We start from the raw sequence: 27,704 nt of genomic DNA, 5'->3' as shown, positions 1-27,704 counted from the left end.
TCTGGCCCATATTTGCAGAAAGAGGAAGATGAATGTTGATGCTTCCTGTTTAGACATGCCTGCAATATTGAAAAGCTCTGTTATGTGTTCCTCACTGAAGAGAAAGAGAGAGAGAGTGTGTGTGTGTGTGTGTGTGTGTATCACTGGTGTAACTGTTAGGTGTTGCCATGTGTGCCTACATTTTTTTTTTCGTTTAGTTACCCTGTCCATGCCATAAAGTGAGATATGGGTGGTATAAGCCTGCAATAACAGAATCTACCACTGATATAAGATCTGAGATGATGTAAGGCTGATATAAGATTCTAGAAATACACTGGAGAGAGGACATTGGCAGCATCAGGCAGGCCTCTCTTCCATCTCGCTCTCCGTCTCTTCTTATAAAACGAGATACTGAGATTGTTGTATCATTTTCCTTCCTCATTGCCACCCTCCCTCTGGTGTGCACCATCTTAGACGCACACAAGTGGAACAACCTTGTTCCATCTGTAATGGCTCCCTAGGCAGCAAGTACAGCACGTCCTTGTGTAGTGATAGCTTTGGAGGCCTGCCAGTGGAAAAGAGCAATGATTTAGATGACTAGACACAGGGCTCTAAGGTGTAAGAGCTCCGCTTTATTAGAAAAACTACAATAAGGAATATTTTACATACAAATTCAAAGGCAATTTACAGAACAAATGTGCTTTCACACCATTGCTCTGCCAATGTGTCAACCACAAGCTTTGTACACACACACTCTGTCTCTCACACACACACACACTCAAACCAGACCACCATCGTTCTTGAAACTACAGTATGACACAATTGATTTATGACCCCAGATTTGAAAACACATGCAAACACAAATACTAAATAATAAAATGAGATTGCCTTGGCTTGACTACTAACAAAAGCATTCAAGATCCTCAAAAACACACGTAATACCCTGTCCTGTCTTCCTGCTACACATCATTCGGCGATGCTTTCCTCTGAGCACCTGCTACACAGTTTACACAATATAAAAAACCCACCAGTGGTTTCACACTATCAAACACACACCCTAAATAACAGCAACATCACACCCACTTTGCTCATCTTCTCTCGCGGTCTTCCTTGATGTAATTGTTCTTTGGTTAACATTTCGAAGACATGTGTGGAGGAAACAGTATAGTAACAATTGCAATTCATTTACATACACAAAAATGTAAGATATAAATTTACATAAATACCAATATACATAATATAATTGCAACTCTTAAATCAATTAACATATGAACATAGAATGTCCATAAGAAAAATTGGCAAATGGATAAAAAAAAAACAATATGGCATAAGCCAAATTTGTCATTGAGGCAGTAATGAAGCAGCTGGCTGTTTTTTGCAGTTTTATTTTTTTTTTGGTAAATGAAGAATCTAATAGATTACACTCAATAACAATGGTCCACCTTCACTCCTAAGCACCGTGTATGAGTGTATATGTAGACATGGAGAGCAATTTTTAAAAAGAAAAGAAATGCACATCACAATATTTTTTTTTCTATTACCATTTTCAGCACTGTATGAATGTTTTCAAGGCCACTGTGAAGTGCTGGAATTAGGAGGCGAGTGTACGGGAAGGAGGAGGGGGAGTATGTACAGCAACAGAGCTGACAGTAACTGAGGTAGCAAAGAGGGAAGAGAAAAAAAGCCGTGGCCAAGTGAAAGTGATACAGTGGAACAGTGTAATGCCATTAGAAGTTGCTTACTGTCAGCTCGTCCTAGAATATTGAGGGGGGAATCCACAAAGAATTTCAGTTAATAAACTAAGGATTGATCAATGCGGTTCGCAACATGTAACATCTAACAATCACAGCCTGGGACAAAGCAATTCTCCTTCGGAATATACGTTCTCTTGTGTGTCTTTGATGTTGGCGATGCCTTCGCCGCTGCCACTGCTGCCATTGTCATGGGGAAGTGTGAGCATCACATCCCTCATAAATGGGCCTATAGGTTCCATTACCGCCAGCTTTCAGGAAGTCTTAATTGCGTTGGCGTTAATTGTGTGGGGCTGTCTCCGAAATATATGTAGGCGCTAAGTGCGCATTCCATCCACTGCGGGTGGCTTGTGAATTGGTCGGTCTTTTCTCTCTCGTTTGCAAAGGTTTAACGGGCGCAACAGCGTCGCGATCCTTTAGTGGATTCCCCCCGAGACTTTTCTGACTATTGAGCCTGCTCTGGTATCAAACAGTCAGAGCTCTTTATTAAAACAGAAAAAAAGAGTGTAAGAGAAAATGGCCGGACCTGACACTTAAAGCCCACAGGAGCTGCTTTATAGCCCTTAACATGCCCGCCTCTGCACACGGACAGACCCCCACCCTCCTCACTCTGGGACATCCCAAGCGGAGGGCCCCATCGGATCAAAAGACCAGAGCACCTGTTGGTCCGTGAGCCGTCGTCAGTAGTCAGACGGAGCGTCACACACATACCCAGCCCCCGCTAAAACACCAGCGCCGAGACACAAAAGTTCCCTTTTGGCCTCCAGCTGTTGTTGCAGGTGGAATGAGTTTTGGAATTAAAAACAAAAAACAAAAAACAGTCCTTTCCCTCCTGCAGTCCAGACAGTGCGCAGACGGCTCCCCCAGTATAGGTTATTGTGAGATAGGCCACAGGGGCAACATAGCTCTGGAGACAGAGAAGAAGAAGAAGAGGATTGCAGGACTGTTTCCGGGTCAGGGGTCACAGAGATGAAGGAGGCTGCACCCCCTTTAAACCTGCAGGAAGTCTGGAGACTCTGGGATGGGATCTGGAAAAGAGAAGAGAGAAGCGCTGGTCAACAAAAGCAGAGAAATGATACAGCAGATTCATTAATATCCACCTGCATCGACCTGCAAAACTGCATGTATGTGTCTCTGTGCTGACGTGTGGAAATTTAGTGTGCACATTCAAAATTGTACTTCCTGTTTCTGCCTAAAACACAGATCATGTCAAAAGACGGCAATTGTTTTTCACACCGTCCTCCCACAGTGGAAACTCACACACAAGCATGCACACACAGACACAGACACACACACACATACATGCACACGCACAGAGACTGATTCTCAGAATAAGATGTGATTCACTTGAAAACCGCTAGAAAGCAGAACAAGTAAAGAGGCCTTTAGCCAGAAGTGTGACATGTTAAAGATAAGAGGGAACTGCTGCTGGTTAAATTCCGCTCAGCTGAAGGTCAGCGGGGTATCATGCTGAAGAAGGAAAGCTGAAGTGAGCCTTTATCCATGTAACAGAGAGCCTCAGACATGGAACCAGTCTGTATCACACCCATTGGAGTTTCTCCTATGACTTTTGATTTTTAATCAATATTTCTGACCATGAACAACTCCTTCCCAAAGCTAGAATCCAGAAGAGAAACATGGCTCTAATCTGAGATGCCATCAAGCAGCACTTTGTGCTTTGATGATTAATGTTTGATTGAAAATTTACACCAAAATGAGCTTTATTTCATAATGATTTTAAAAGTGAGACTTGTTCATGTTCACAAATCCTGACAAGACTATCAAAAGGTCATAGGAACAACATGAATAACAACATGCGAGTTATGGTTTAGGGTGGATTTTCACTAAGTTGGGCCCTGTCCTTTCCCCCTGTGCCCCCTGAGACCGAGCTACCAGGAAACGGGGCAATCCACCTCAGTATGCCTGGAATGTCTGCGCAGGTGCCCCGGGAATCGGTAGAAAAACACTCAGGATTGAACCCCTCCACCGTAACTAATGTTCCAGCATCAGTTCAGGTTGTGTCTGAGAGAGCGGCTGAGTGGGCCATTAGTGTTAAATGAGAGTGCTGATGAGTGGAGAACGACTTGCGAGGGAGGCAGGGCGAGAACTGTGAGGGTGACAGCACAAGCAGGTGGTTTCAGTTCTGTAGGGGAGATTAGACTCCCCACACACATACCACTTTCCTTAGTCACATCACACTTGATCCAGCTGTTTTGTGTGCGAATGCTGAATTTGCACATGCGCGTGAGCACGGTTGCTCCAACACTTGCACCAGATGCAAGATGTTGCATGATCTTCAGTAAAAGGCATGCAAAACCATGGTTGATTTCCGATTGCATCAGAGTGTTTTATCATACTGAGTGTACATTTTGAAATTGGTATTTCCAGAACTAGGTCCTTGTGCAACACCATTACATGCCACTCTGTACTTCTGCACGTCAGTATGTAGCTGCAAGCGGAAATGTGTAGGTAGCTGTGTGTATGCACACAAAATGCGGTTGATGCCACATGACCTACCACATGACTTACCTACCTATCTGTGTAAACTCACTCCTAAATTGAAAAACACTTGTCCAGTTCAATCATTTTCAAGTGTCAGGTTGAATAAGATGACACATTCAACTTTCATGGAGCCAGGCTGAGGGGGCAAGGGCTGAAGGAAGTGGAGAGAGGGTTGGAGCATTGTGTGTCCTGTCCTGTCAGTGTAATTTAGTGTCTGTGTAATGAGCGACTTGTGCCATTAGGTGGCAAAATGGTTGTAAATGTAACCCAGACTGTAGTCTAGATAGCCTACAGCTAGTTATTACACAGGACAAGACACAAAATTATAGAGGACAGGACACAGAATGACCTAACTGACGAAGTGTCCAGCAGTGGGACACTAGTAGAAATATCTGTTTGTGTGTGTTTGTGTGTGTGTGTGTGTGTGTGTGTGTGTGTGTGTGTGTGTGTCTTACCCTGTGATGGGAAGAATACGTCCCCATGTGCAGGAGGAGAGAGGGGAGTCCCTGGCTCCGACAGCAGGTGGCGTCCTGTCTCAGAGGACTGCCTGGTCATGATCTGAGAAACAGTGCGGGTCTTGGTCTGTGGTGATCCCCCCAGGAAGACAGGGTTCTCATGGCCCTGAGCCTCACTGAACACACACACACACACACACACACACACACACACACACATATACAAACACATGTAAGAAAGAGAAGCATACTGATGATTTATCGATGTTAAAATGCTAAAGAGTTTATAGGTATAATCAGCATGGTTGGAGCATGTTTTTGACCAGTCAGATTGCTTGGCTAAAACTACCTATAGTGTAATACATGTGAATTATCAATCCATAAAACAATATCTCTGTTTATGATACTGGTTTTCTAAAGAGCAGCTGTGTTATTGAAGTAGATTTACAAGGCCAGCTGCCTGACAGACTGTGGGAAAACTCACCTGTCCATCCTCACCAGCTCATGTGCACCTGGGAGGGAGGAAAAGGGAAATGGGCCATTGTGAATGAACTGAAACCGAGCGGAACACTACAGATACAGTGTGAATGTGTTTCCCACTGTGTGAAGTACATCCGGTATAAACCAGCTCGCTGAACGGAAGCATGTGTCGGACAAAACTCTATGGGCAACCCAGTGTGAGAGATTTACACTTAATGCATCACACGGATATGGAAGTGAGTGTGTGTTTGTGTGTGTGTGTTAGTAATACTTACGTCTGCTGGACTGGCCGTTCTGCCTCTGTTTGTACACAAGGACCAGAATAAGGGGCAGGGAGAGCAGAGCCATGATGCAGGCCGCTGTGGCCAAGGCAACTGACACGGAGCCTGGGGAGGCAGCAGACAGACTGTGAGTTAAATACATGGAGTGACCGGTTTATCAGTCCATTGAATATGAGACACAAGGGCTTGGATAAAGTGACATACCTTCAGGTGGCTTGGAATCCACGACAGTGCACTCTTTTGATCCATTTCTCCCTGGAAAGAGATAACATGTAGAATGTTTAGCTTCGAATGCACTCGAATATATGAAATGAGTTTGGGTTTCTGCCTGTGAAATGCAATAGTCACCATTCACACGCACATATGACTTTCAAATTTCAGCAAAGTGTCATAGACCGCTCCGAGGTGAATTGTTGTAAACCACAGTGGGTAGAATGAGTAGAGCTATCATGGGAAACATCGTACTGCCAAGCATCTGAGCACAGTCACCATGATCAACCTGAATGAATAATTTAGCCTCTTCCTCTAACAATTTACCGTAGCACGACTTCAGAGTTTGAGGAAATTTTTGTGTCCTTACGTGGCATGACGTGCAGCACAACGTGGCTGTGGGGCCTCTGCAGGAGGGTGCCGTGTTTATGATCCACCTGGAAGTCCAGCGCCATGCAGCAGTAGCGACCCTGGTCCAGGCTGGTCACATTCTGCAGCACCACCCAGAAGTTCTGCGCCCCAGACCCATAATCCACGCCTGGCGGCAAGCTGTGGTTGCCGTGGGAGCGGCTTAAGATGGGAGCGTGGCGCGGGCCCACCTTTTCGTGGCAGTGCTGGTCACTGTGAGGGGTGAAAAGCCAGCTGTGTCTCAAGATGTCTTTGGGGTGCAGAGTGGCGCCTTTCTGGGCACACACCATTTTGACGGTCGCACCCACGGGGCAGTAGTAGTGCTGATGGGGGGTGGAAACACTCAGCGCGTGGGACGTCTCGCCATGGGCTAGAGAGAGGAGACAAGTACGGGAGAATTGCAGAGTGAATACATGGGATAGAGCAGGAGCCACAGGTTAGGTGGATGCCTGGTAGAAGTGGCAGCTAATCTTCCCCGGGTCCAAAACACAAAAAAGCAACACAAAACACCACATCCATATAACCAGAACAAAACATAAATTAGTGACAACAGCACATTTGTAATTGTGATACATATACTTTATACTTTATTCTGTATGAAATTCAAGATTCCTTGGATAAGGGAGACTTTGACTTTCATAAAGGTACAGTCCTGATATCAGAAGATAATGCACTCTAAGAAATTGCTCTGTAAATTACAATTCTGTCCAGATTATTCAGGTAGCTAAAATTGAGTGGGATACAGTTCCTTGTATCTCTAATTGTAGCACAAATAACCACAGTGCAAGAACTAATTATAGTAGCTAACAGTTTCAACTTTGTTTTAAAGCTACAAGGACAGAATTTTCCTTGTCCTATTTCTGCACACTGCTTCCTGGTTTTGTACATTCTGGGTCAGCACAGTTGGTTTCCTGTTCTATATATTTATACTGTGGTTAGAGATAGTGCATCGGCTGCTGGCTTAAACAAATAGTCGAACCTCCTCAGGGAGTCAAACTGCCTCCTCCTCACGGACAGTTACATTGCTGTAAGGACAGAGAAGCATTTGCCAATATACAGGATGTGATGTAACTATCTCTTGTGCCATGAAACGAGAGTGAGCACCTATGTAGAAACGTGGCTTGGGTGTCAGAGGGGAGTGGGGGGGGTGGACTGGGGGACAACATGTCACCCAATACTTTGCAATCTACAGTCAGTCATGGAGACAGAGAGAGAGAGAGAGAATGAGAGAGAGAGAGACTGGCTTTTGGGAAGAATGTGGGTGTAAATCTTTGCATGTTTCAGTGTGAGTTATAGTGCGTGTGCACAAGACATGGCAGTCACAGGTGTATCACTGCTAAAGGCCATTGCTCTTAACTGTTATACAGCAGCATTCCCTATGATTGCAGTGAAATAGCCCTTTATCACGAGACTCAAAGCAGACATGATTTCTCCTCGCATAGCTTTTCAATACATTCAGGAAACTGCCAAGACAGTCGACAGACGCTTCTTTACATATTGTGTAGACATTCACCGTTCTCTCTCTCTTGCTCTCTCTCTCTCTCTCTCTCTCACACACACTGCCTCCGACCACATCCTGCTCTTTGAGACTCAAGTTATTTTTCTTCTGTACAGCGATGGAATGCATGAACAAATAAGCTCCTAATATGCACTGTGCATGATTGTTTTATTCTGTCTTATTCAAATATCATGCCAACATAAAGACATAAACAAAAATATGGTACATTCCACAATATACAATACATGGGGTCACTTGAGAAACTGAGTCTGAGCATCAACAAAAGAAAATGCAATAACACAACCAACCAACATATCCCCGGGCTGTGCAGTCTGAAGCTATTCCCTAAACCTCGCCAAACAATAACAAGGCAGACAGAAACACGCACTATACATTGCAGGCATAGTGCAACATCAAGACTCTTAATGACTCCCATACATTCAGCATGTAAAACCACAAAACAACTGTGTCTCTCTCTCTCTGTTTAAACTAGATCTGGACCATACATTGTGTATAACCATTTGTGGTGTGGTTTTACATCCGAGGATGCTTTGCACTGCAAAGAAGGAAGGGGATGTGTGTGTGTGTATGTGTATGAATTACAAGTATGTGTGGGCGTGGATTTGCGGTCAAAAAGAAATGTGAACAAGCATGCATGCAAGTGTGTGTGTCAGTGCAGTGGTGGTGTGGATCCGAGGTTTTAAATGTGTGTGTGTGTGTGTGGGAGACGGGGGTTCACGAGGTTTATTGGCCAGGATTTGAGGAGTGGGCTTCCTTCCTGAGTTGTCCCGGCACGCGAACACAGCTCCCGCTCCTCCACTCGCCAACTGACCTTCCTGCCCCGCTCCTTAACACTGCTTAACAACTGTTGGCCCGTTCCTGTGCAGTACCACCGTCGGCCTCAGGGGGCAGCAGAACGCAGCCTGAGAGCCTTTTGCGTCAGGCAGCACATAAAAGAGGAAACACATCATTTGTTTTAGTCTAAATGCCAATTCCGGCCTTAAGTGGCTGGTTTACATACTGCTGGATAGGAAATACAGTAGCTCACCAGCCAGCGACCCTCGCTCTTTGATTAGGTGTGGATGTGTGTATATATAAGTGTGCATCCTGTGTGTGTGTGTGTGTGTGTGTGTGTGCTTTCAGTGCCCACTGTGGTTGTGTCAGTCTGTTCCTGTGTGTGCGACTGAACCTTGCACTAGCCATTGTGTGTCAGGAAGAGTAATATGAAAACCAGGGAGGGTGATTAAAGTGAAACTGTTGCCCCTGCGGCTGTTCCTGCCTGTGTGTGTGTGTGTGTGTGTGTGTGTGTGTGAGGGGGGGGGGGACAATAGGAGGGGAAGCCCTTCTCCTCTCCTGTTTCACGCCCCGCCCTGCCTGCCTCCCTGCCCTTCTTTGACAACTATTCCCCAGTTTATCTTGACCTATTTACACTAGTAAGAATGGGTCTTTTTATCGTGGTTTCGCAGAGACTCTCTAGCCAAAGAGAGAGGTTTTTTTGTTGTGAAAACAGGCATAATATGTATTTCAATATAGCTTTGGCCCTTTAGCTCTGGAGATGGACAGCCAAAGCGAGATGAACTGTTACACAAGTAAAACATATCTCAGATATAGCTTCCTGAAAACACCAGACCTTGGTGAAATAGTTTTTGCAAATTCTTTTTATCATTTGTTTTATCATACTTTTAGGTGCCAGATGGGTGGGGTTTGGCACAGAGGAAAATACCAGAAAGTTCAGACAAGTCGATTTAATATACTTTTCTGTAATTGTGTCAGCACAATGTGAATTGTCTTGATGTGGTTCCAAGCAGGTAAAAACAAACAGCAAGTATTTATTTGGAAATACTTCTTGACCCAGGTCTGGTAAAGACACTTTTTTTCACTGGTGTACATAAGACATCTGTGTCCCAGCTCTATTCTACATCTAAGTTTCTCCCCCTCTGATCTCCATTCTCAGGATCCTGATAGCCCCTCAGGGCCCAGACACAGGCCCTCTTTTGTCTTTACCCTCTGAATACCACCTGTTTAGGACATGTTGCCTCTGACAGCTTTCTTACAACTCCGGCGTGCAGCAAAGCCCGTTGGAATTAATTAAACATGCCTTTTATTTTCCACTAAAGTTCCCCCAGTTAAACCTGAGACTGTTTTCTTCTGCAAGAGTATACTTTAATTACTCTTTATACGCTTTTTTTTGTATTTTTTGGAGTGGGGCTGATACATTACAGGATACTGAGCATACCCTACTGGTAAATCTAGTATCCATCCATATGCATGAGAGCCTGAGTCTTCTATCTGTGTTTGTACAAGTGCTGCCTCCATCCCCCCCCCAGTTCTCACCTACTGCAATGGGAATGATTAGCTAACCCATTATAGGGTGTTAATGAAACCAGTGGGAGGATCCCAGATTATCCCCTCTACACACACACACACACACACAGAGAGAGAGAGAGAGAGAGAGAGTTTCAGTACAAGTTTCTAGCATAATAAACAGGATGCATTAAGCCCCTTTCAGCATGGGGAAGTGTTACGATGTTGCACTTCAGTCACTTGTCAGTTAGTCATGATGGGAAGTGGTTATGGGTCAGTGACTGGGGTCATCGCGCTTAGCAGGAGACACAGATCCCACACATCTCCTCATTAATTTTAATTTGCTGTGTCTTTTGGCGCTTTGTAAGGCAGTTTGTCACAAACCTTGTTTTGTTAAAAGTGCTATTTGAATAAATTTGACTTGGGCACATCTCCTATCTGCTCAGTAATCAAGCCTAGTCTTACCGTCGCCTGCAACACTTCTTAAATTTACCTCTGTCATTACTGGTTAGTGTAATGACAGCTTTGTAAGCGTACTTACAACATAATTACAACATAACTTCTTCATTTTTTTCTTTTTTTACCTCTGAAGCAGAAGTAAGTGTTTTTTTTACATTGAAGGTGAAGCTATTCCATCTTTTTAGCAAACAGACTCAGTTTTTATCATTGAGTTCAAGTCTTTGCCTGCTGTCTTTCTCAGTTCTGTAGTCCCTCCTGCTTTCCTCCTGGAAGCACTGTTAATATTCTGATAATACTGTTATTATTACACTTAGAGATCCTACATCTTCACTGCCCAAAGCACACTGGTCACTGCTGCTGGTATGACGAGGAACAGAGTCAAGGCCACAGTCAGTGGTGGTCAATGCTGCATCCTTGGGCTGTGCAGGGAGTCACCAGTGTGGGAGAGACAGCAGTATGAAGGACACTACAGAGATCTCATTGGCTGACTACAGCAGACATCAGACCACAAGATGTCTAATAGACTTATTAAAAATATAACACCCAGAAAAAAATCCCAAGCATGGGGCACAAACAGAGAGACTACTTCTGTTTTCTCTCCACTGTCTCCCTGCTCCAATCAGGCCTGCTCTTGTTGATGGGAGTGACCCGGGAAGCCATTCTTAATCGCTACTGCGGATGCCTCATAAAGATTTATCCATCTAGGACAGGGGATCAATGAACAGCATGAGCTCGTCTGACAGGACAGGAGGAGAAAGTAGTCAAGAGAGAGAGAGCGGTCACATCCTGTGGAGTCCACATCCACAATCTCTACATTATCGACCATTTGTGACTGTGCCATTGTCCCGCACGGGGAGCTAAATGCCTGTCCAGAATGAGGGGAAAGGAGGCACCGATTATCACTCTGTTTATCTCAAAGGAACCCAAGCGACCCATTTAGAGAACGCTTGTTGGCAGTGGCACAAACAGCTGTTTTCATCATAGGCCGAGAGGAAGGAAACTTCCAAACAAAGAAGACATAACAGGGCAGAGGAGAGGGGAGTCCTGAGGTTGCAGCCTCAACCCTTCAGGTCTTTGTCAAATCTGGGCCTGATTGTGTTACAAGTGCTTGCCCATGTAAACTTCAAGTGTTCCAGTACTGCAAAAATGCTATGTTTAGAGATGTGTTTCAAAAATGTCAAAAAAAAAAAAAAGCCTAGATTTGCATATATACATTCATGCAAAATATATATTGAGTTGCCATTATCTACATCTACAAATAGGCCTATATATTTTAGGCCAACTCGTGCATATTATTAAACACTGTATATCTCTTCTAGACTTATTCTGAAAAGCAGGTGAAATGTACTTTTTGCAGCATGGCTTGGCCCAACAGACTTTCTTTATACTGCACTTGTGCTGTTTGACGGGCTTATCGCTTGAGCTTATCCAAATAGACCAAATCCTCGAGCCGAAAACCGATAACCTCTGCGAGGTTTCAGTGGCGTTTGAAGTGAAGCACTCCGCGTCCCGGAGGCAACAGCTGCTTCCATTCCCTCCACCCCACCCGTGTCAAGTGGCTGAACACCAAGTCCCTCCATCTGATAGCACTTGCCTGCAAAAACTCCCAAACCCGTGTAATACCCAACCGGCGCCATAAGAAATAAACACTTTTACACTTTTTCTTTCGGACGCAATCTCCCGATAACATGCGTCAGTTTGACACGTACCACTACGCATTTCTGCCCTGAAGACTTATGTCAGCACTAATAAAGGTGAGTACACTCCGCTCCGCAGTTAAAGCGGGTGGGTGAAGCGGGTTTAGGTGGGTTTTACCCTTAACTGCGTCCCTGGGTGGGGCGTTAAAAGGAGCTTCAGAGCAGCTCCAGATGTTCCGGCTCAAAACAACAACAATAACAAACGGCGTCGAAAAACTTTCAGTGTGTGTAGTTCATCCCGCCGAGTATTTACCGAGAGACAAGATGCTACAAGACATCAATAAACTGTGACTGCAAGACGCCAAAGTTGATACGGAATAGACTGGAGTTAAAGATAGCCAGTCATGGCAACACACATCGCTGTTTTGACACATTGAGCAATACATACTTTATAGTGTTTTTAACTTTTTGTAACTGTAACATTCCTTATAATATTCCTATAGTGCCTTATAGTTTTGCCGTGATATTTCTATAATATCCTTTCAAATGTGTCTTTCTTTTCGTGTAAGCCGATTGCCTTTTTGTTGCGCGTGAACACACAGCCCCCGTTACCCTTCAGTGGACGCAGTGACTCTTTCACACTAACAGACTTGTTGTCAACAAGTTGACACACGCCCGGGCGGCCGGGCCAGGCGATAAAACAACAGCGCAGTGGAGAGGATGAGTGTGAGTGTGAGCGTGGCTTCTTACCTCCGACAATGCAAAACAGAACAGAGCAAAACCAAACTATGCACTTCTGTCCCGAAGGTGGACTCCGGCAGGGTAATCCCCTCTTCATGACTGTCTTGATCTTCTTCAAAGGATTTGCTGAACAATGTTTGACTCAGGCGACCATCAACTAATTTCTAAAGTTTCTAAAGTAAGATTAAATTTCCCTCCTTCACCTTAAAAGTACCTCTCGTGACTTTAGAGTGAGACAGACTGAGAGTTTCCCTGCTTGACAGGCTCTTGTCACTCTGTCACCAACTTGACTTCTCTGAAGATGAATTTCGGTCTGCAGTGCAGGGCAACCAGATACGGAGGGGGGGGGGGGACGCTCCTCCCCGATCCTCTCTCTCTCTCTCTCTCTCTCTCTCTCTCTCTCTCTCTCTCTCTCTCTCTCTCTCTCTCTCTCTCTCTCTCTGCGTGATTTACATCAACAGTATTGCCAGATCATCTAAATACATAAACATCTAGTACATGACAATTAACACCCTTTCCACTTGTATGAATGCATGTTAGAAAGTCGGTGTGTAGGTTATAATGAATTAAAGTAAGTAAAAATAAATAATTTGTTCAGGCTGGTTATAGAAAGAACAAATCAGCATAACAGTCGGTTCAAGCTGTTTGCATTGGCTTGACTGTAGTACTGCCAAAGTAAAAATATTGGCAGACTAGGCATAACATAACATTCCAATCATAACATATTCAACATTGGATAAAGTTGTGATGTCTGGATAATCAATCTTCATATTTTAGTTTTTAGGTCTCATATCTCTCTCTCTCTCTCTCTCTCTCTCTCTCTCTCTCTCTCTCTCTCTCTCTCTCTCTCACACACACACACATACTGGCACTCTTCTACAACAAGCACAATATTGTGAAACGCCCACTGCCTTTTCCCAGAATGCAGAGTAACTGCCACAGCCAATTGGTTGGTCCATCTCTTTAGTAGTAGTGGGACGGGCACTGGGAGGACAGACTGGTGGAGCAGGAATTGACTCTGCCTTCCACAAACCTTCCACTCCAATGCAACTTCTGCTTTTACTTTCAAATCTATATCACAATTTGTCAGTGCCTTGGTACGGTTAATTCTTTTAGGATTGAACTGCTGTTTCTCCTCTTTCTCCCTCTACATTTACACTTGAAGCTTTCGGCTGTGCTGTCATCTGGAGTGAATGAATGAGCAGGCAGGGGCTCATGTAAAATAGATGTCAGTGGGACAAACTTGGATACATAAATGTCACACATATCCGTTACAAAGACAAAGACAGCAATATGTGTCCTGTCTTGGGCCAGAGGGGAAGGAGAATATAATGCTGGAAGTGAAGCATTTATTGAAAGTAGACTTTAAAGCTTTAGGTGTGGTGGTAGCCTGAAGCATAGAAAAGCAGGCCTTTGACTGAAAGGTTTGCCATGTTAAATCCTCAGACGCTCCCCCCTCCCTCAGCAACCACTGAGGTGCCCATGAGCAAGACACTGAACCTCCAGCTGCTGCCGTGCAGCTGCTGAGTGGACAACAGCACAAGATTGGGATCTCACTGGGCAGCTCCCACGTATGAAAGGACAGAAAAGCCTAGTGAGAGCAGAAGGCAAGGAAATAGTAGCAAAAATAGCATTAATTAATCATACTGGGAGCCAGGAATGTCAGTTCACTAAACGCTAAGGCATGGCAAACTGCATCTAATATCATTTGCAACCAAAATTTCCAAACTCGATAGGGGACAAGTGGAGAAATTACTGATGACTGATAAGATATTATTGTTTAGTCATCGTGATCAAGTATTAGGTCATCAAACTGAAAAGCAGAGTTAAATGAGATGAGCCATAAATAGCGTGAGCAGTTCTAAAGGTTTCCCCTTCTCTCTCTGTTTCGCCCCACAGACCTCAACCACCATCTATGTTCACATCGTGGATGAGAATGACAACGCCCCGGAGTTTCCTGAGGAGGAGTATGTCACGGTGCTGAGCGAGGGGCCCGAAACAGTGGGTGCCACCATCGCCACGGTAACGGCCATCGACCCAGACGAGGGTCTGAACGGCACCCTGCGATACGCTATCGCCCACGGCAACCTGGCCCAGACCTTTCGTATCAACCACATCACTGTAAGACGTGATAACAAACACAGTGCAGCTTTGTAAGCAAGTGCAAAAAACCAATACACTCACCTTTCGTCTGTCTGTGTGTGTGTGTGTGTGTGTGTGTGTGTGTGTGTTGTCCAGGGAAGGATCACCGCTGTGAGGGACCTGGACTATGAGATCAGCAATGGACACTACGCGCTGGTTGTCACGGCAACAGACCAGTGTCCAATTCCTGCCCTTCGCTTGACATCTAGCACGACAGTAATGATGCAACTGAGACGCGCTCTTATTTGTTTACTGATATAATGGATTATTTTATTATTTGTTCCTACCTTTAGGCCTCGATGATTTTTTTTCCTATCACATTTCAGCCAAACAGACACACATACAGATCACAATCAATCGCCTCTCTCTTAGTAGATGTGTAAATCATTCCCTCATAGGTGTTGGTGAACGTCTTAGATGTGAACGATGTGACGCCCACCTTCCCCAAAGACTATGAGGGACCCTTCGAGGTGAGCGAGGGCCAGCCGGGACCCCGCGTCTGGACCCTCAGAGCCACCGACGAAGACTCTGGGCTCAACGGCAAAGTGGAGTACAGCATCACCGACGGAGATCCTCAGAGTTAGTACCGGATCAGTTTCTGTGAATAATAATGTGTGTTTGTGGGAGATAGTGATGTATCATCAAATTCACCCAACATCGCCATCCTTCTCTCTCTATCCCTCCCTCTCTCTCTATCTCTCTCTCTCGCTGTATCAGATGAGTTCATGGTTTCTCCGGTGGATGGCGAGCTGCGGGTGAGGAGGGATGTGGAGCTGGACAGAGAGACCACGCCCTTCTACAACGTCACCGTCACAGCCAAAGACCTGGGCCACCCACCTCGCAGCAGTTCGGTGGGCCTACATCACACACACACACACACACGCACACACACTTGAACCATCTGGATCTTGCAGGCTTCTCTTCAGCGCTGCGGCACTTGCATGGCAATCTAGCACACACAGGACACAACAAATATGCAATGACAATTTAAAACCCCACATGAGTATATGGGACAGGCCATCATTTTATGTGAACACTAAACCAAGATGTCACAGCTCAATTCTGCACATAACAGTTCTACTTAATACGTACTTGCACACTCCTTTTTCAACATTTAAACCAACAACGTCTTTGTAAACAGTTTAGAGCTTGATGAATATTTTGATGTTTGCATAAAGAGTTGCGGGGCACAGAAGCAGCTTTTTCATGACCAGACGTCCATTGGCGACAGGCTTTTACGTACCAAAACATGAAGATTTCCCAGACTACATAAGAGACAGAATATTATTTGAGACCAGGCATGAATGGGAAGTTTTATGGCACTTTCTCCTCTATTTCCAAATTTAGATCAATGGATTACTTGTGTTTTATTCAGGTGGTGGTGGGGGTCCACGTTCTAGACATCAATGACAACGACCCGGTCCTGCTCAACATGCCCTATAACACCAGTGTGAGCGAGGGCGCCTCCATACACACCTCTGTGGCCCGAGTCCGAGCTCGAGACGCAGACAGCGGACGCAACGCTCTGCTCACATTCAACATCAACGCCGGCAACCGGGACGGAGCTTTCTACATCAATGAGACTGTGAGAGAAAGGCGTGGGGCGATTTAAGGGTGGGAATATAGAAAAACGATGGTTGAATAAAGTATTGGAGATGGTACAGTATAATGTGGTGAAATGAAAAAGGGCAGCATGGAAGTGCCAGGTTAGAAAGTCTTTTAACTAGACTGGTCCCAGGTTTGGGTCATTGCAGAAGCAGAAGATAGAGACAAGAATAGAACACAAAGAACGTATTGAAGATGGTACATCAAATAGAAGATAATGAAGATAAAGATACAACTTTTAAGTTATGCTCAAGCATAACTCCTATTTTAAAAGAATTGTTATGTTGACTAGATTTACAGGTTAGCAGATGTTTGCAGTTTACAGATCTATGGATTTACAGCTTATATATGAAAGGTACATATACTGTATCCTTTAACAAGTAAAAGTCCTGCAGCAAGACACTGAATCCCTAAAGCTATAGGGTCGCTGTTAGTAGTGTAAGAGTAAGAGTATTACAGAAAAAGGGAGGTATGTAATAAAAAATTACTTCAAAAACGGACCTGTAATTGTATGTATTCCCTCTCTCAGACAGGTGTGGTGCAGGTGAACAGATCCCTCGACAGAGAGCGGGTGGCTGAGTACAAACTCACCATCACTGTCAAAGACAACCCCGAGAACCCCCGCATTGCTCGCAGGGTAATCACTCTCTCCCATACACACATGCTGCACACACTCACACACGCTTGCACATAGACACTTTCACAGACACATAATCATATTGCTGCCATTGTTGCTGCCAGTGACCACACCTGACACCAGAATTTAATTTCGGCAAATAGGTCAAATCTGCATCATCTCAGTTAGGGGGGATGGGGCACTCTTCTCTGTTGCAGCCCCACTTTGTAATTTAGGCTGTTATGACGGGTGTGTTTTTAAAACCTTGCCTAACTTTAAATACTATTATTATATTATAGTAGTTTATGAGTAGCTTTTATGGGCCCAAGAGTCGTTAAACTTTCTAATAATAAGGATTACATAAACAGTGTTTATTTTACGTAAGAGCAAGAGAACTACCCAAGCTGGAGTTGCAAGGTTTTTTCATGGCAGCAAGAATATGCAGTATACTACAATATACTTGCACCGCAGACTCTATGGGAAAGGTGAGAGCAGCTCTAACCACGAGCTGCAAACAACAGTCAACCACCACCGGTGTCTGCTGACCTCAGCTGGGTGCACAGCACACCTACTGCAAAACACAGCACATCCCTACATGCCCACAACAATTGCACTTGAGCAATCTGCCTCTTTAAAGGCCGATCGTCTTACAGTGTCTCTTTCTATCTCTCCTCCTCAATCTTCTCCTCTTCTTTGCTCTGTCCCACATCATCTTCTCTTAATGCCATTCCTTCTTCATCCCCCTGTGTTGTTCCCTCCTTCTGCCTATTCCTTCCCACCAGCACTCAGACCTTTTGGTGATCACCATTCTGGATGAGAACGACAACAGGCCGATATTCACCAGGACCAGCTACAGGGCTGAGATCACTGAGAACTCTGCAGCAGGTAGCATCCAGCCTGGTGTGTCTCTCTCTCTCGTCTCCCTTAAAGCTGCTGTAGGCAACTTTGGAGAAATGAACAAGAATTTGAAAGTATACAACAAAAAAATCCCCTCTCTCCCCATAACTCCTCCCATTGTAGTTACAAACACACTGTGATACAAACATTGGTCGAGCAAGGTTCACTCTACACGGGAGAAAGCGCTGTTTTGATAGCGTTGGGCAAACTTTAGAAATTCCAAACCTTTTACTCAAAACACAGCTCTGCTAGCTCAGTCTAGTTGTTACTGAAATATTTGCTGGCAAAAAATTTTTTTTGGCACACATAGATCAGCTAGCGGTTGACTGACTTACCTGAATGTGGCTCCTTCCTGATAAACACGTCTTGTGCAGTGGGGAAAATAACTCTAGACTGGTCAGGACTAGACTAGAAGAATCACCGTGCGCACATGATTGACAGGCAGTAGGTAGACCTGCTCGCAGAGAGCTTCCCTGATTGGTTGAGGCCTACGGGGAGCGGTGAGATTTTGGAGAGCCTGAACACAGAGGCAGAGGCGATCACAGAGGCCTGATCTTCTCTCAGACCATTTGAAAAACTGATAGCTGAAAAGGTGTTATGAAATTTTCGCCACATAATACGAAAAGGAAGTTGCCTACCCCAGCTTTAAATGGACCCATCTGTAATTGCAGCACAGTGCCCCCTGCTGAAACATTGTCTTCCCTGTTGAAGTTTTTTTTTTTTTTCACTTTGAGATTTGTCTGAGCTTTTGATACAAGGACTGACTGTGACAACTAAACACAAGTTTTACATTTATCTTGAAGTTGTGAAAAGAGTTTTGTTTATGACACAAAACAGACCTGTTACTAAGGAACCACAGCAGCAACCGCGATATAAAATAATTTTTTCAAGGTTTTGTTCATTTTGTTGTCCTGATGACTTTTATTCATTTTGCATTGGTGGTGGCTACATTTTGCCAATGGCTCTATGGTATTTATAAGAGATACCAAGCCAAACCATGCATTCCCATAGACTTCTCTTAAGTAAAACATTGTTTTACATTGTCTGACTGACTGATTGATTGACTGACTGACCTGGTAAAGGGATGGATGGATGGATGGATGGATGGATGGATGGATGGATAGACAGATGGACAGATGGCTAGATAGTTAGTTGGTTGGAGCTGCTTACTGTAAATAATTCTAAACTGACTTTAATAATTTTACGTTTCACCTCTCATTCATCAATTTTCCACCTCTCCCTCTCTATCTCTGTCCCTCTTTCAGGCAGTACTGTAACAGTGCTGAACGGGCCAGTTCTGGCTGAGGATAAGGACATCGGACCCAATGCTGTAGTCAAGTACCGCCTGCTGGGAACCAGGCTCGACCTCTTCACTGTGGACGCCAATACTGGTAACACACACACACACACACATACGCTCAGCAAATAGACATGGTGAAAAATGACAAACTGCAATTGCAAGTTTTTCATCGCCACCATCGTCTGTATCTCCGCCCCAGGTGTGATACATGTGCGACAGGGGGCGCAGCTGGACCGCGAGGCGTTTGTTGAGCCCCGGGTGGAGCTGTTCCTGGTCGGGGAGGACGTAGGGGGTTTAAACAGCAGCGTTCCCCTCACTGTCACCATCCTGGACCAGAATGACAACCCCCCTGTCTTCAGCCCATCCAGCTTCACTGTACGCCTCCCTGAGAACAGCCCCACTGGTGCGTGTGTGTCTCTGTGTGTGTGAGTGGGTTGAGTGGACTATGTTTGGCAGATAATTCTTAGTGTTTCTTTTCACCTGGTTTGAGTACCAGATGGGTGGGGTTTAGCACATCAGGATGGTTCAGATTATGTCAGGTAAGTTGTCCATGACAGAAAAGTATAGGGTTAATTCACTTTCCTGTGATTGTCTACACTTACTTCCATTGCATTACCTTGTGTGAGAAACCCCGCCCATCTGGGAGTCCAACACACTGAATCCCAACCAGCTCCAGGTGGTTAGGGTAAGGGTGAAGGTTGGGCATGTAGTGATGAGAGTTAAGGTAAGACAGGTAAGGGTTAAGGGGTTGTGCGTCTCATTGCCCTCCTGTGTGTCTCCTAGGTGTGGTGGTGACCCAGCTGTCAGCCACAGATGCTGACTCCGGCTCCAATGGCTGGCTGGTGTACCGGCTGGAAAGCGGCGCTCAGGACCGCTTCGTGGTCGACTCCCTCTCTGGCGCCGTCCTGGTGGGCAACGCCACCCTCGACCGCGAAGAGCGGGGGTCCTACCGCCTGGTCGTCGTGGCAACCGACCGCGGCACGCCCCCTCTGTCCGGCACGGCCACCCTGACGGTCATCCTGGACGATGTCAACGACTCACGGCCCCGTTTTATCGACCCGGTATCCACGATAAACGTCAACGAGTCCACGCTGCCGAACGTGGTGGTGGCCACGCTGACTGCCGAGGACCCTGACCTCCGACCCCGGCTGGAGTATTATATCATCTCCGTGGAGGCAAAGGATGATGGGAACAACCCTGTGGATGGCCTGCAGGAGTCCTTTGGCATTGACTTCCACACTGGTGAGACATGGATCTCTTTCACAGTTGTTACAGTATCTTAAAGCTGAATCACAGTTGTCAAAGACCTCCTCAGCTTCAAAATCTCTGTTGGTCTAGAAAAGTGGCCTTTGACTGACAACATTGGATACCTGATATGCTAAATAAATAGTGTTTTACATTTAGGAAAATTATTGGATGTGATTCTGCGCATTTTCAGGCGCTGTGTTTGTGCGCAAGCAACTCAGGAGAGAGCAGGTGGCCACCTTTGAGATCATCGTGTCTGTCCATGATAATGCCAGTGATGTTATTGACCAGTCGGTCAGTGTTCCTAACGGTAAGACCGTTTTCCAAGATGAAACCACATCTATTTCCTTATATTCTTATGCTCAGAGTTCTAATTTACTCTCCTTTGCTATCTATTTCTCTTCTCAATGCCACCTTCTCCTCTATAGCGAGACTAACCATTAACGTGTTGGATGTGAATGACAACGCCCCTCGTTTCCGGCCCTTCGGAGTGACCAACTTCACAGAGAAGATTCTGGAAGGAGCTCAGCCGGGCACAACGCTGCTGTCAGTATCAGCCGTAGACCCGGATAAAGGCCCCAACGGCCAGATTATCTACCAGCTGCTGCACCTGCCCCGCGGGGGATACATCAGACTGGAGGACCCTTCCACAGGTACGACCCACCAGTACAACTAGACAGGCTCTAGGTTGCAGGTTAAAGACTTAATGGCAGTGAGCAAATTGTCAAAATTCAGCAGCTGTGATGGTGAAGACGTCAATTTTGCTTCAGATTTACTCTTAGATCTCTAGATTACAAGGATACATTTCACAACTTGTGTGCTTCTCCTCATGTCATCCCCTGCTTTATACAAACATACATACACATTAAGTATATTAATTGAGACGTAGATATCAAGTGCTCAGCAAAAACATTTTGTGCCGCTGTAGGGTTAGACCAATATATCAGTTTGCCAAGTTATCAAGCCAATATTTAATTAAAATTCAATAAAAATCAGATATTGGCCAGTGAGTGTTTCCCATTGTCGATATGATAGAGGTGAGGATATGATTTCGCTCAACAGCTTCAGGGGTGACAGTCTGGAATGAAATCTGCCTCACCCTGTCATATCAATCTGATAACCAATCTAAGAATTTAATTAGTCTGGGTTTCAGTGGAGAGTTTTATGGTCTAAATCCTGTTTCAGAGGCTTTTCCACCCTGACAAGAATATCGGCAGCTTCAGACCAAAAATATTGGTTTTGGCCTTCAAAAACCCACATCGGTTGCACCCTAACTGTAACTACCGATGTGTTTCTTCCAGGTAAAATCATAGCCAACCGGACGGTGGATTTTGAGCAGGTACAGTGGCTGAATTTCACAATTCGGGCACAGGACCATGGCAGCCCTCCCAATTTAGCTGAGCTGCCTGTCTACCTGCGCATAGTGGACGTCAACGACAACAACCCTGTCTTCACACAAACCTCCTATCAGGTATTGAACAGAACTCTAAAGAAACTAATTACAACTACTGGACTTACTGTGCTCGTGTTGAGTCAGAGTGGTGAGTACACTGAGATCTGTTATATTAAAACAGTCATTCTGGACTTTACCGGCAATATACTATAGCGAAATAAAAAGGAGCAAAATGACTAAGTGCTTGAGGATTTTTGTGAGCTACTCTAAATTGCTGTTACTAGAGTCATTTCTAGGCTCTGTCTCAAGTAAAATAAAACTGAAAATTACCAGAGGGGTATTCCAGAAAGACGGTTTAAGAAATCCGAAACTAAATCCTGAATTCTGACTTGAGTGAGCTAGACACGGCATAGCAGGAATGTTCGGTTCCAAAACAACTGATTCAGATTTCAGTGATCGGTCTTGATCAACTCCGAATAGGTTGAGACTGAACTATGCGCGTTCACGGTGAACTTATGAAGCCATCCTCAATCGAGGACTGAAAATAGGATTAATCATCACGTCATATTTCAGCCGAACATGAAATATTAATGACAGCTTATAGTGAACTTCAGCATGTTTTCAAAAAACAAAATAAAACACATGAGCAACACTTGCAAAAAATTGTAGATGGAGTTAATGCGTGAGTTAACTATCAAGTTTAATGTTTTAGTTATTCAACATTTAACAGACCTCTGTAAACTAATGTTTAATTAATAGGAAGGATGCAACATATTGCCTGAATTATACACTTTTAATTATTTTTTTATATTTAATTTAGGTGTAATCCAGGTGGCACGAAATACACTTGGCAACACATTTTAAAAAAGTATAAGAACATGATTCAAACTTGTAGGATTTTATTTGCTTATAACTACTTCATTTTCTTAATAGTAGCTTAAATGTAGGTCTAGGCTTATTTGACTTCCACTCTGTAGCTAATTGGAAGAATGTTGAGGCTGTAAAACAGGTGAGGGTCCCAGCACCACCTTTCACAGCAGCAGAGGAGCTGGCCCTCACTCTGAACAGTGATAACTGATGGCATGAAGGAGCTCATCAGAGCAACTACCCCCAGGACACACGCGCCTACATAAATGGTAGGTTTATCACATTCATACTTAATATTTATCTCTTATCTCTTAACTTTATCTCTGATGTTATACAAAAAGCTTCCAGTAGCGAAAAAACCAAGGGCAATGCATAATGTTTGTACAGAGGTGAAGAGGAAATGTGAGGCTGAAGAAGGCTATTCAGATAAATTGACTCTTTTAAAACGGTAACGCTCACGATGATATGCTACAAGTGGGTGTGATAAAACATCTCGCAGCCAGTCACCCTCTCTCCACGAATCTCGTAAAGTTACGAGAAGTAAACCTGCCACAGAGCAGGTTAGCTTGAGAACATAAGTTGCCATAGTAACTGATCTAGACTTACTCTGATCCCGGTTTTTGGAATAGAAAAACACGGATTTCCGTGAATTCTGAGTTAACAGATCTAGATAACTTGCCAATCCTGCTTTCTGGAATACCCCTCAGTACTAAAAGTACCAGTACTTACTCCTTGAGTAAAATATTTACTAAATATCCACTTCTGGTATTGAACAACAACGCTAGTCATCAAGTTCAAGTTTGTTTATTTACACAACACAGAGTTCAATAATGTATATAATCCATGCAAAATTAAATGTAGTATAATCTATTTCATCAATCCAGTTACCACCCTTTACCCTTGCAGTGTCCTTGAGTGTGTGTTCATCTCTGACTGTAGAAGCCGGTGTTTGAGGACGTGGACCTGGGCACCGTCATAGTTCAAGTCAGCGCCACAGACGCAGATTCCGGCCTCTTCTCTGTCATCGAGTACAGCCTGGTAGATGGGGAGGGCAAGTTTGGCATCACTCCCTCCACTGTGAGTTCACCCACATGTCAGCACATCAGCTGAATCACTAACCACAGCCACGCACCCCTTCCTTTGTTTCTCTGTACTGTGCAGGCAAATTCAATTTCTAATGTTACAGATGGGCATGCCCCAACAGAATCTGCAGCCTCCTGAAACATTTGCTTTTGTATGCCTAGTACACTTAAAGTGATACTCTGTGACATTTTCATATAAATGTTTTTCTACTCTCTATTGCTGATTGTTATAACACAATAGTGATTCAACCTACAACCAGATCATGAAAGCTTTTACATTTGCTCTTCTAAACACCCGGTGTCTGGTAGCTCTTTCTTGGAAAAATCCTCTGGTACACATGAAGTGATGCTTTATGCTTTATGTTTCCAGTTTGTTTGGAATAAATAGAAGAACTGGGTAGTTAGCATGAGCAGCGATAGCCACCATGGCTGAACGGAAGAAAAGAGCGCCACCTACAGAAACTCAAACTTCATCAAGATGTCAGATATTAAGCAAATAGATAGGATGTTTCAAAAATAGGCATCATTTTTCATATACATTAAATCAATGCAGTCTGTGCAAAATGATGTGTGGAATTGTGGGAAACAATTTGAACATTTATGCAACTGAGGACAGAAGTCTTACTAACATGTTATATCCTGGTATTAACATTCTTAAAGTATAATTTGTAGTATTAATAAATACTTCAATACATTATAAATGACTAAAATTATGTCTTTTATTTTCATCATTATTATTAAAAATTGTATACCTACTTTTGAAACACCCTGTGTATATACGTATATATCCTGCATAATTCAAAAATGTCCACCCAAAAATTCCATAGAAAGTGAAAAAAATGTCAGCACATTCCGTTTTGGCGAGCTGGCGAGAAAAGAGGAAAATGTATTGATGGTAACTAAGGAGCGGTGTGCATTCAGAGACGTGTGTTCTCTTCCAGCATTGTTGAACATCAACAATGAGCATCATCCTGCCTGGAAACTAAACTTAAAACAAAAGGCTTGAGTGTATTAAATACAATCTAAATATTTGACCTCAGTCTTCCCGTTCTGTCACACACACACACACACACACACACACATACATCTTGACACAAACACCCCATGGCATTGTACCACCACACCCTGTCGGTACTTCCTTCCTAATCACCCCCCCCCCTCCGTGTCAGGGAGACATCTACATCCTCTCCCCTCTGGACAGAGAGACGAAGGACCACTACACCCTGACGGCGGTCGCCCGGGACAACCCAGGCGGCAGCCCCAACAACAGACGAGAAAACTCCATCCAGGTAGGGAGCACTGGCTGTGATGGTACTCAATAAAATGTACAGAGGCCATAGTGCTGGGGAATGATCTCATATACATGTGTGTTTGAACAGATCCAAATAATGAGTGGATTTACATGCACATTAATATTCTGGATTATGCGGGACACCCAAGTATCCCATTCATCCCTTTTGTCTGAATATGATAGCTGGAATGTGCCGATATTATTATATGCCGTCAGAATACTGAGGTGTATAAAAACCTTTTCCCATATATGGTAATTTTTTGCAGTTTGTGTAAGTAGGATTAAGAATATTTTGCTGATTCATGCAAACAGGGAAATTCATAATCAGGATATGAAAATGCATATAACCACGTATCCCAAATACGACCTAAACTAGAATATGAGCTTGTATGTGGAATATTCTGTGCTTGTAAACACACTCCATGTCACACAATATACACTGTGTACTTTGAATTGTCAATTCATCTGCCTGTTGGCGCCTCTCAGGTCCTGGTGACAGTTCTGGACGTGAACGATTTCCGGCCGCGCTTCTCGGAGCGAGTGTTCAGCACCAACGTGTTTGAGAATGAGCCCGGCGGGACGTCTGTGATCACGCTGACTGCTATTGACCGGGACGAGGGAGAGAACGGCGTGCTGACCTACAGCCTGCAGGGATCCGGGGCCGGTACAAACACACTCACAAAAGTCTCCGTAACATCGCCTAGTTATGAGCTCTGCAGATTATTCTGAATGAACTGGTCTTGTAAAGCAGTATTATTCACTTGATTATAGTACAATTCAGGAGCAACACAATGACTAAAAAATGATGCAACACATATCCACCCTGCAGCTCTTTTTTGTTGCCTAATTGGTTTGTGAGCAGATGCCATGCTGGTGTATTTTCCCCATTTACAGGCCCCCACAGTAGAAATCTGATTACAAATTTAACCTGCAGCCCACATGGGAACTATTTGGGCCTAGGCTGGGTATGGTCCAACATTCACATCTATATTTTCATCCCTTGCCTCCCTCTGTCTCTTCAGATGCGTTCTCTCTGGATCCAGACACGGGGCTGGTGCGTTCTCTGCGCCTGCTTCAGTCTTCAGAGCGTTTCAACCTGACTGTGGTGGCTACAGACCACGGGCGTCCTCCGCTGTGGGCCACCGCCTCCCTGCACATCACTGTTATAGATGTTAACGACAACAGACCTGTGTTTGTCAATCCCACCAATGAATCATACATCAAGCATATCACAGAGGTATCTGTGTCCCCGTGTGTGTAATGCATGCGTCTGTGGGTGCCTGTGTGCATGGTGGGAACTGTGTAAAAGCGCTAAATGTCTTCTGAAAACATTGTCACCTAGTGGGAAATGTATTTCATTATAAACTATAACTTTGCAAATGGGTCCGCCCATTGATAGGAATGGGATCCTACCAATTGCCACAAACTACCACACAGAGCCACAAGGCACCACAAAGAACCACGAACTACAACAAATGAATGAATGAATGAACTTCATTTATATGGCTTTTCTTTCATGCACAGAATGCAGCTCAAAGCTTCACAATTCAGCAGCAAGTTGAAAACACACACATACACAAGAAAAGGGAAGAAGATCAAAACAAGGGGTATTACTATTAATAATAGTGCATTTAAACATTTTAATTGGAAAGAAAGTGAAGACAGTGCAAACAAAATAAATAGAATGATAAATAAAGAAGTCAATAAATAAAAGATAGAGAAAATGATTAAAGATTTAAACAGACGAACTGTTAGTTATAGGCTAGATTAAAAGATACGTTTTAAATTGTTTAAAACTGTCCACTAAGCCAGCCAATCTGATATTTAAAGGCAGGGTGTTCCACAGTTTCGGGGTGTAGCGGCTAAAAGCAGCATCTCCAAAAGTCTTTGTGGCGACCTTGGGAACACTTAAAAGAGCAGCTGTAGAGGATCTTAGGGTTCGTGGAGGGACATAAAACGACATGGTCATGATAACCTGGTCTGACCAATGTTCTAGAAGTATTTCGATAAACAAGTTGAAGATTCATACTCTGGATTTTATATGGAGGTATTTGCCCTGTGTACACTTACTTCACACAAGCACGTACTCACTCTCTTTCCCCCGTGTGTAGGAGCAGCCGGCCGGCCTGCTGGTGTACAACGTGTCTGCAACAGACAGTGACGAGGGCGTGAATGGACAGGTGCGCTACGCCTTCCTGCAGACCGGAGCGGGTAACCGAGACTGGGAAAACTTCCACATCGATGCCTTGACTGGAGTCATCACCACTGCTGTCAAACTGGATCGGGAGAAACAGGCCCTGCACAGCGTGAGTGTGTGTGTGTGTGTGTGTGCGTTTATACGCAACGTAAACATGCAGGTATGTACAGTATGTGGGTGTAACTGAGTGTGACCTGCTTCCTCAGCTTATCATTGTGGCCTATGACTTGGGCCAGCCGGTGCCTTACGAGACCACGCAGCCTCTGCAGGTGGCGCTGTTGGACATTGATGACAATGAGCCTGTCTTCCTCAAACCAACAGTGAGTACAAAGCAGATCCATAGCCATTTGAAGAGTCAATCTCC

The 27,704-nt window shown here is 44.4% G+C and overlaps 2 protein-coding genes across 3 annotated transcripts in view; one reads left to right on the top strand and one right to left on the bottom strand.

Moving 5' to 3' along the window:
* The window catches only part of cdh23 (cadherin-related 23), a 169,164-nt gene that overhangs the window by 130,805 nt on the left and 10,655 nt on the right, over positions 1-27,704 (top strand). For both annotated transcript variants that reach the window (XM_071913296.2, XM_071913297.2), the window contains 19 exons: positions 14,605-14,826; positions 14,944-15,063; positions 15,246-15,426; positions 15,565-15,698; positions 16,223-16,432; positions 16,982-17,089; positions 17,851-17,953; positions 19,231-19,356; positions 19,465-19,668; positions 20,049-20,507; positions 20,704-20,820; positions 20,939-21,163; positions 21,812-21,981; positions 23,710-23,847; positions 25,022-25,141; positions 25,630-25,807; positions 26,166-26,380; positions 27,255-27,449; positions 27,547-27,660. In XM_071913296.2, the coding sequence (XP_071769397.2) occupies positions 14,605-14,826; positions 14,944-15,063; positions 15,246-15,426; positions 15,565-15,698; positions 16,223-16,432; positions 16,982-17,089; positions 17,851-17,953; positions 19,231-19,356; positions 19,465-19,668; positions 20,049-20,507; positions 20,704-20,820; positions 20,939-21,163; positions 21,812-21,981; positions 23,710-23,847; positions 25,022-25,141; positions 25,630-25,807; positions 26,166-26,380; positions 27,255-27,449; positions 27,547-27,660 (3,339 nt within the window). The remainder of the gene's footprint in view (positions 1-14,604; positions 14,827-14,943; positions 15,064-15,245; positions 15,427-15,564; positions 15,699-16,222; positions 16,433-16,981; positions 17,090-17,850; positions 17,954-19,230; positions 19,357-19,464; positions 19,669-20,048; positions 20,508-20,703; positions 20,821-20,938; positions 21,164-21,811; positions 21,982-23,709; positions 23,848-25,021; positions 25,142-25,629; positions 25,808-26,165; positions 26,381-27,254; positions 27,450-27,546; positions 27,661-27,704) is intronic.
* vsir (V-set immunoregulatory receptor) lies at positions 592-12,974 on the bottom strand. Its single transcript, XM_071913263.2, has 7 exons — positions 12,715-12,974; positions 6,029-6,436; positions 5,653-5,703; positions 5,443-5,553; positions 5,172-5,199; positions 4,688-4,863; positions 592-2,758 (listed from the first exon to the last, which is right to left on the bottom strand). Exons 1-7 carry the CDS (start codon positions 12,800-12,802, stop codon positions 2,721-2,723), a joined length of 900 nt encoding a protein of 299 aa, XP_071769364.1. The 5' UTR covers positions 12,803-12,974; the 3' UTR covers positions 592-2,720.

Source organism: Centroberyx gerrardi, chromosome 15, assembly GCF_048128805.1.
Source record: "Centroberyx gerrardi isolate f3 chromosome 15, fCenGer3.hap1.cur.20231027, whole genome shotgun sequence".
NCBI lineage: Eukaryota > Metazoa > Chordata > Actinopteri > Beryciformes > Berycidae > Centroberyx > Centroberyx gerrardi.
This window is presented reverse-complemented; position numbering and strand designations above follow the sequence as displayed.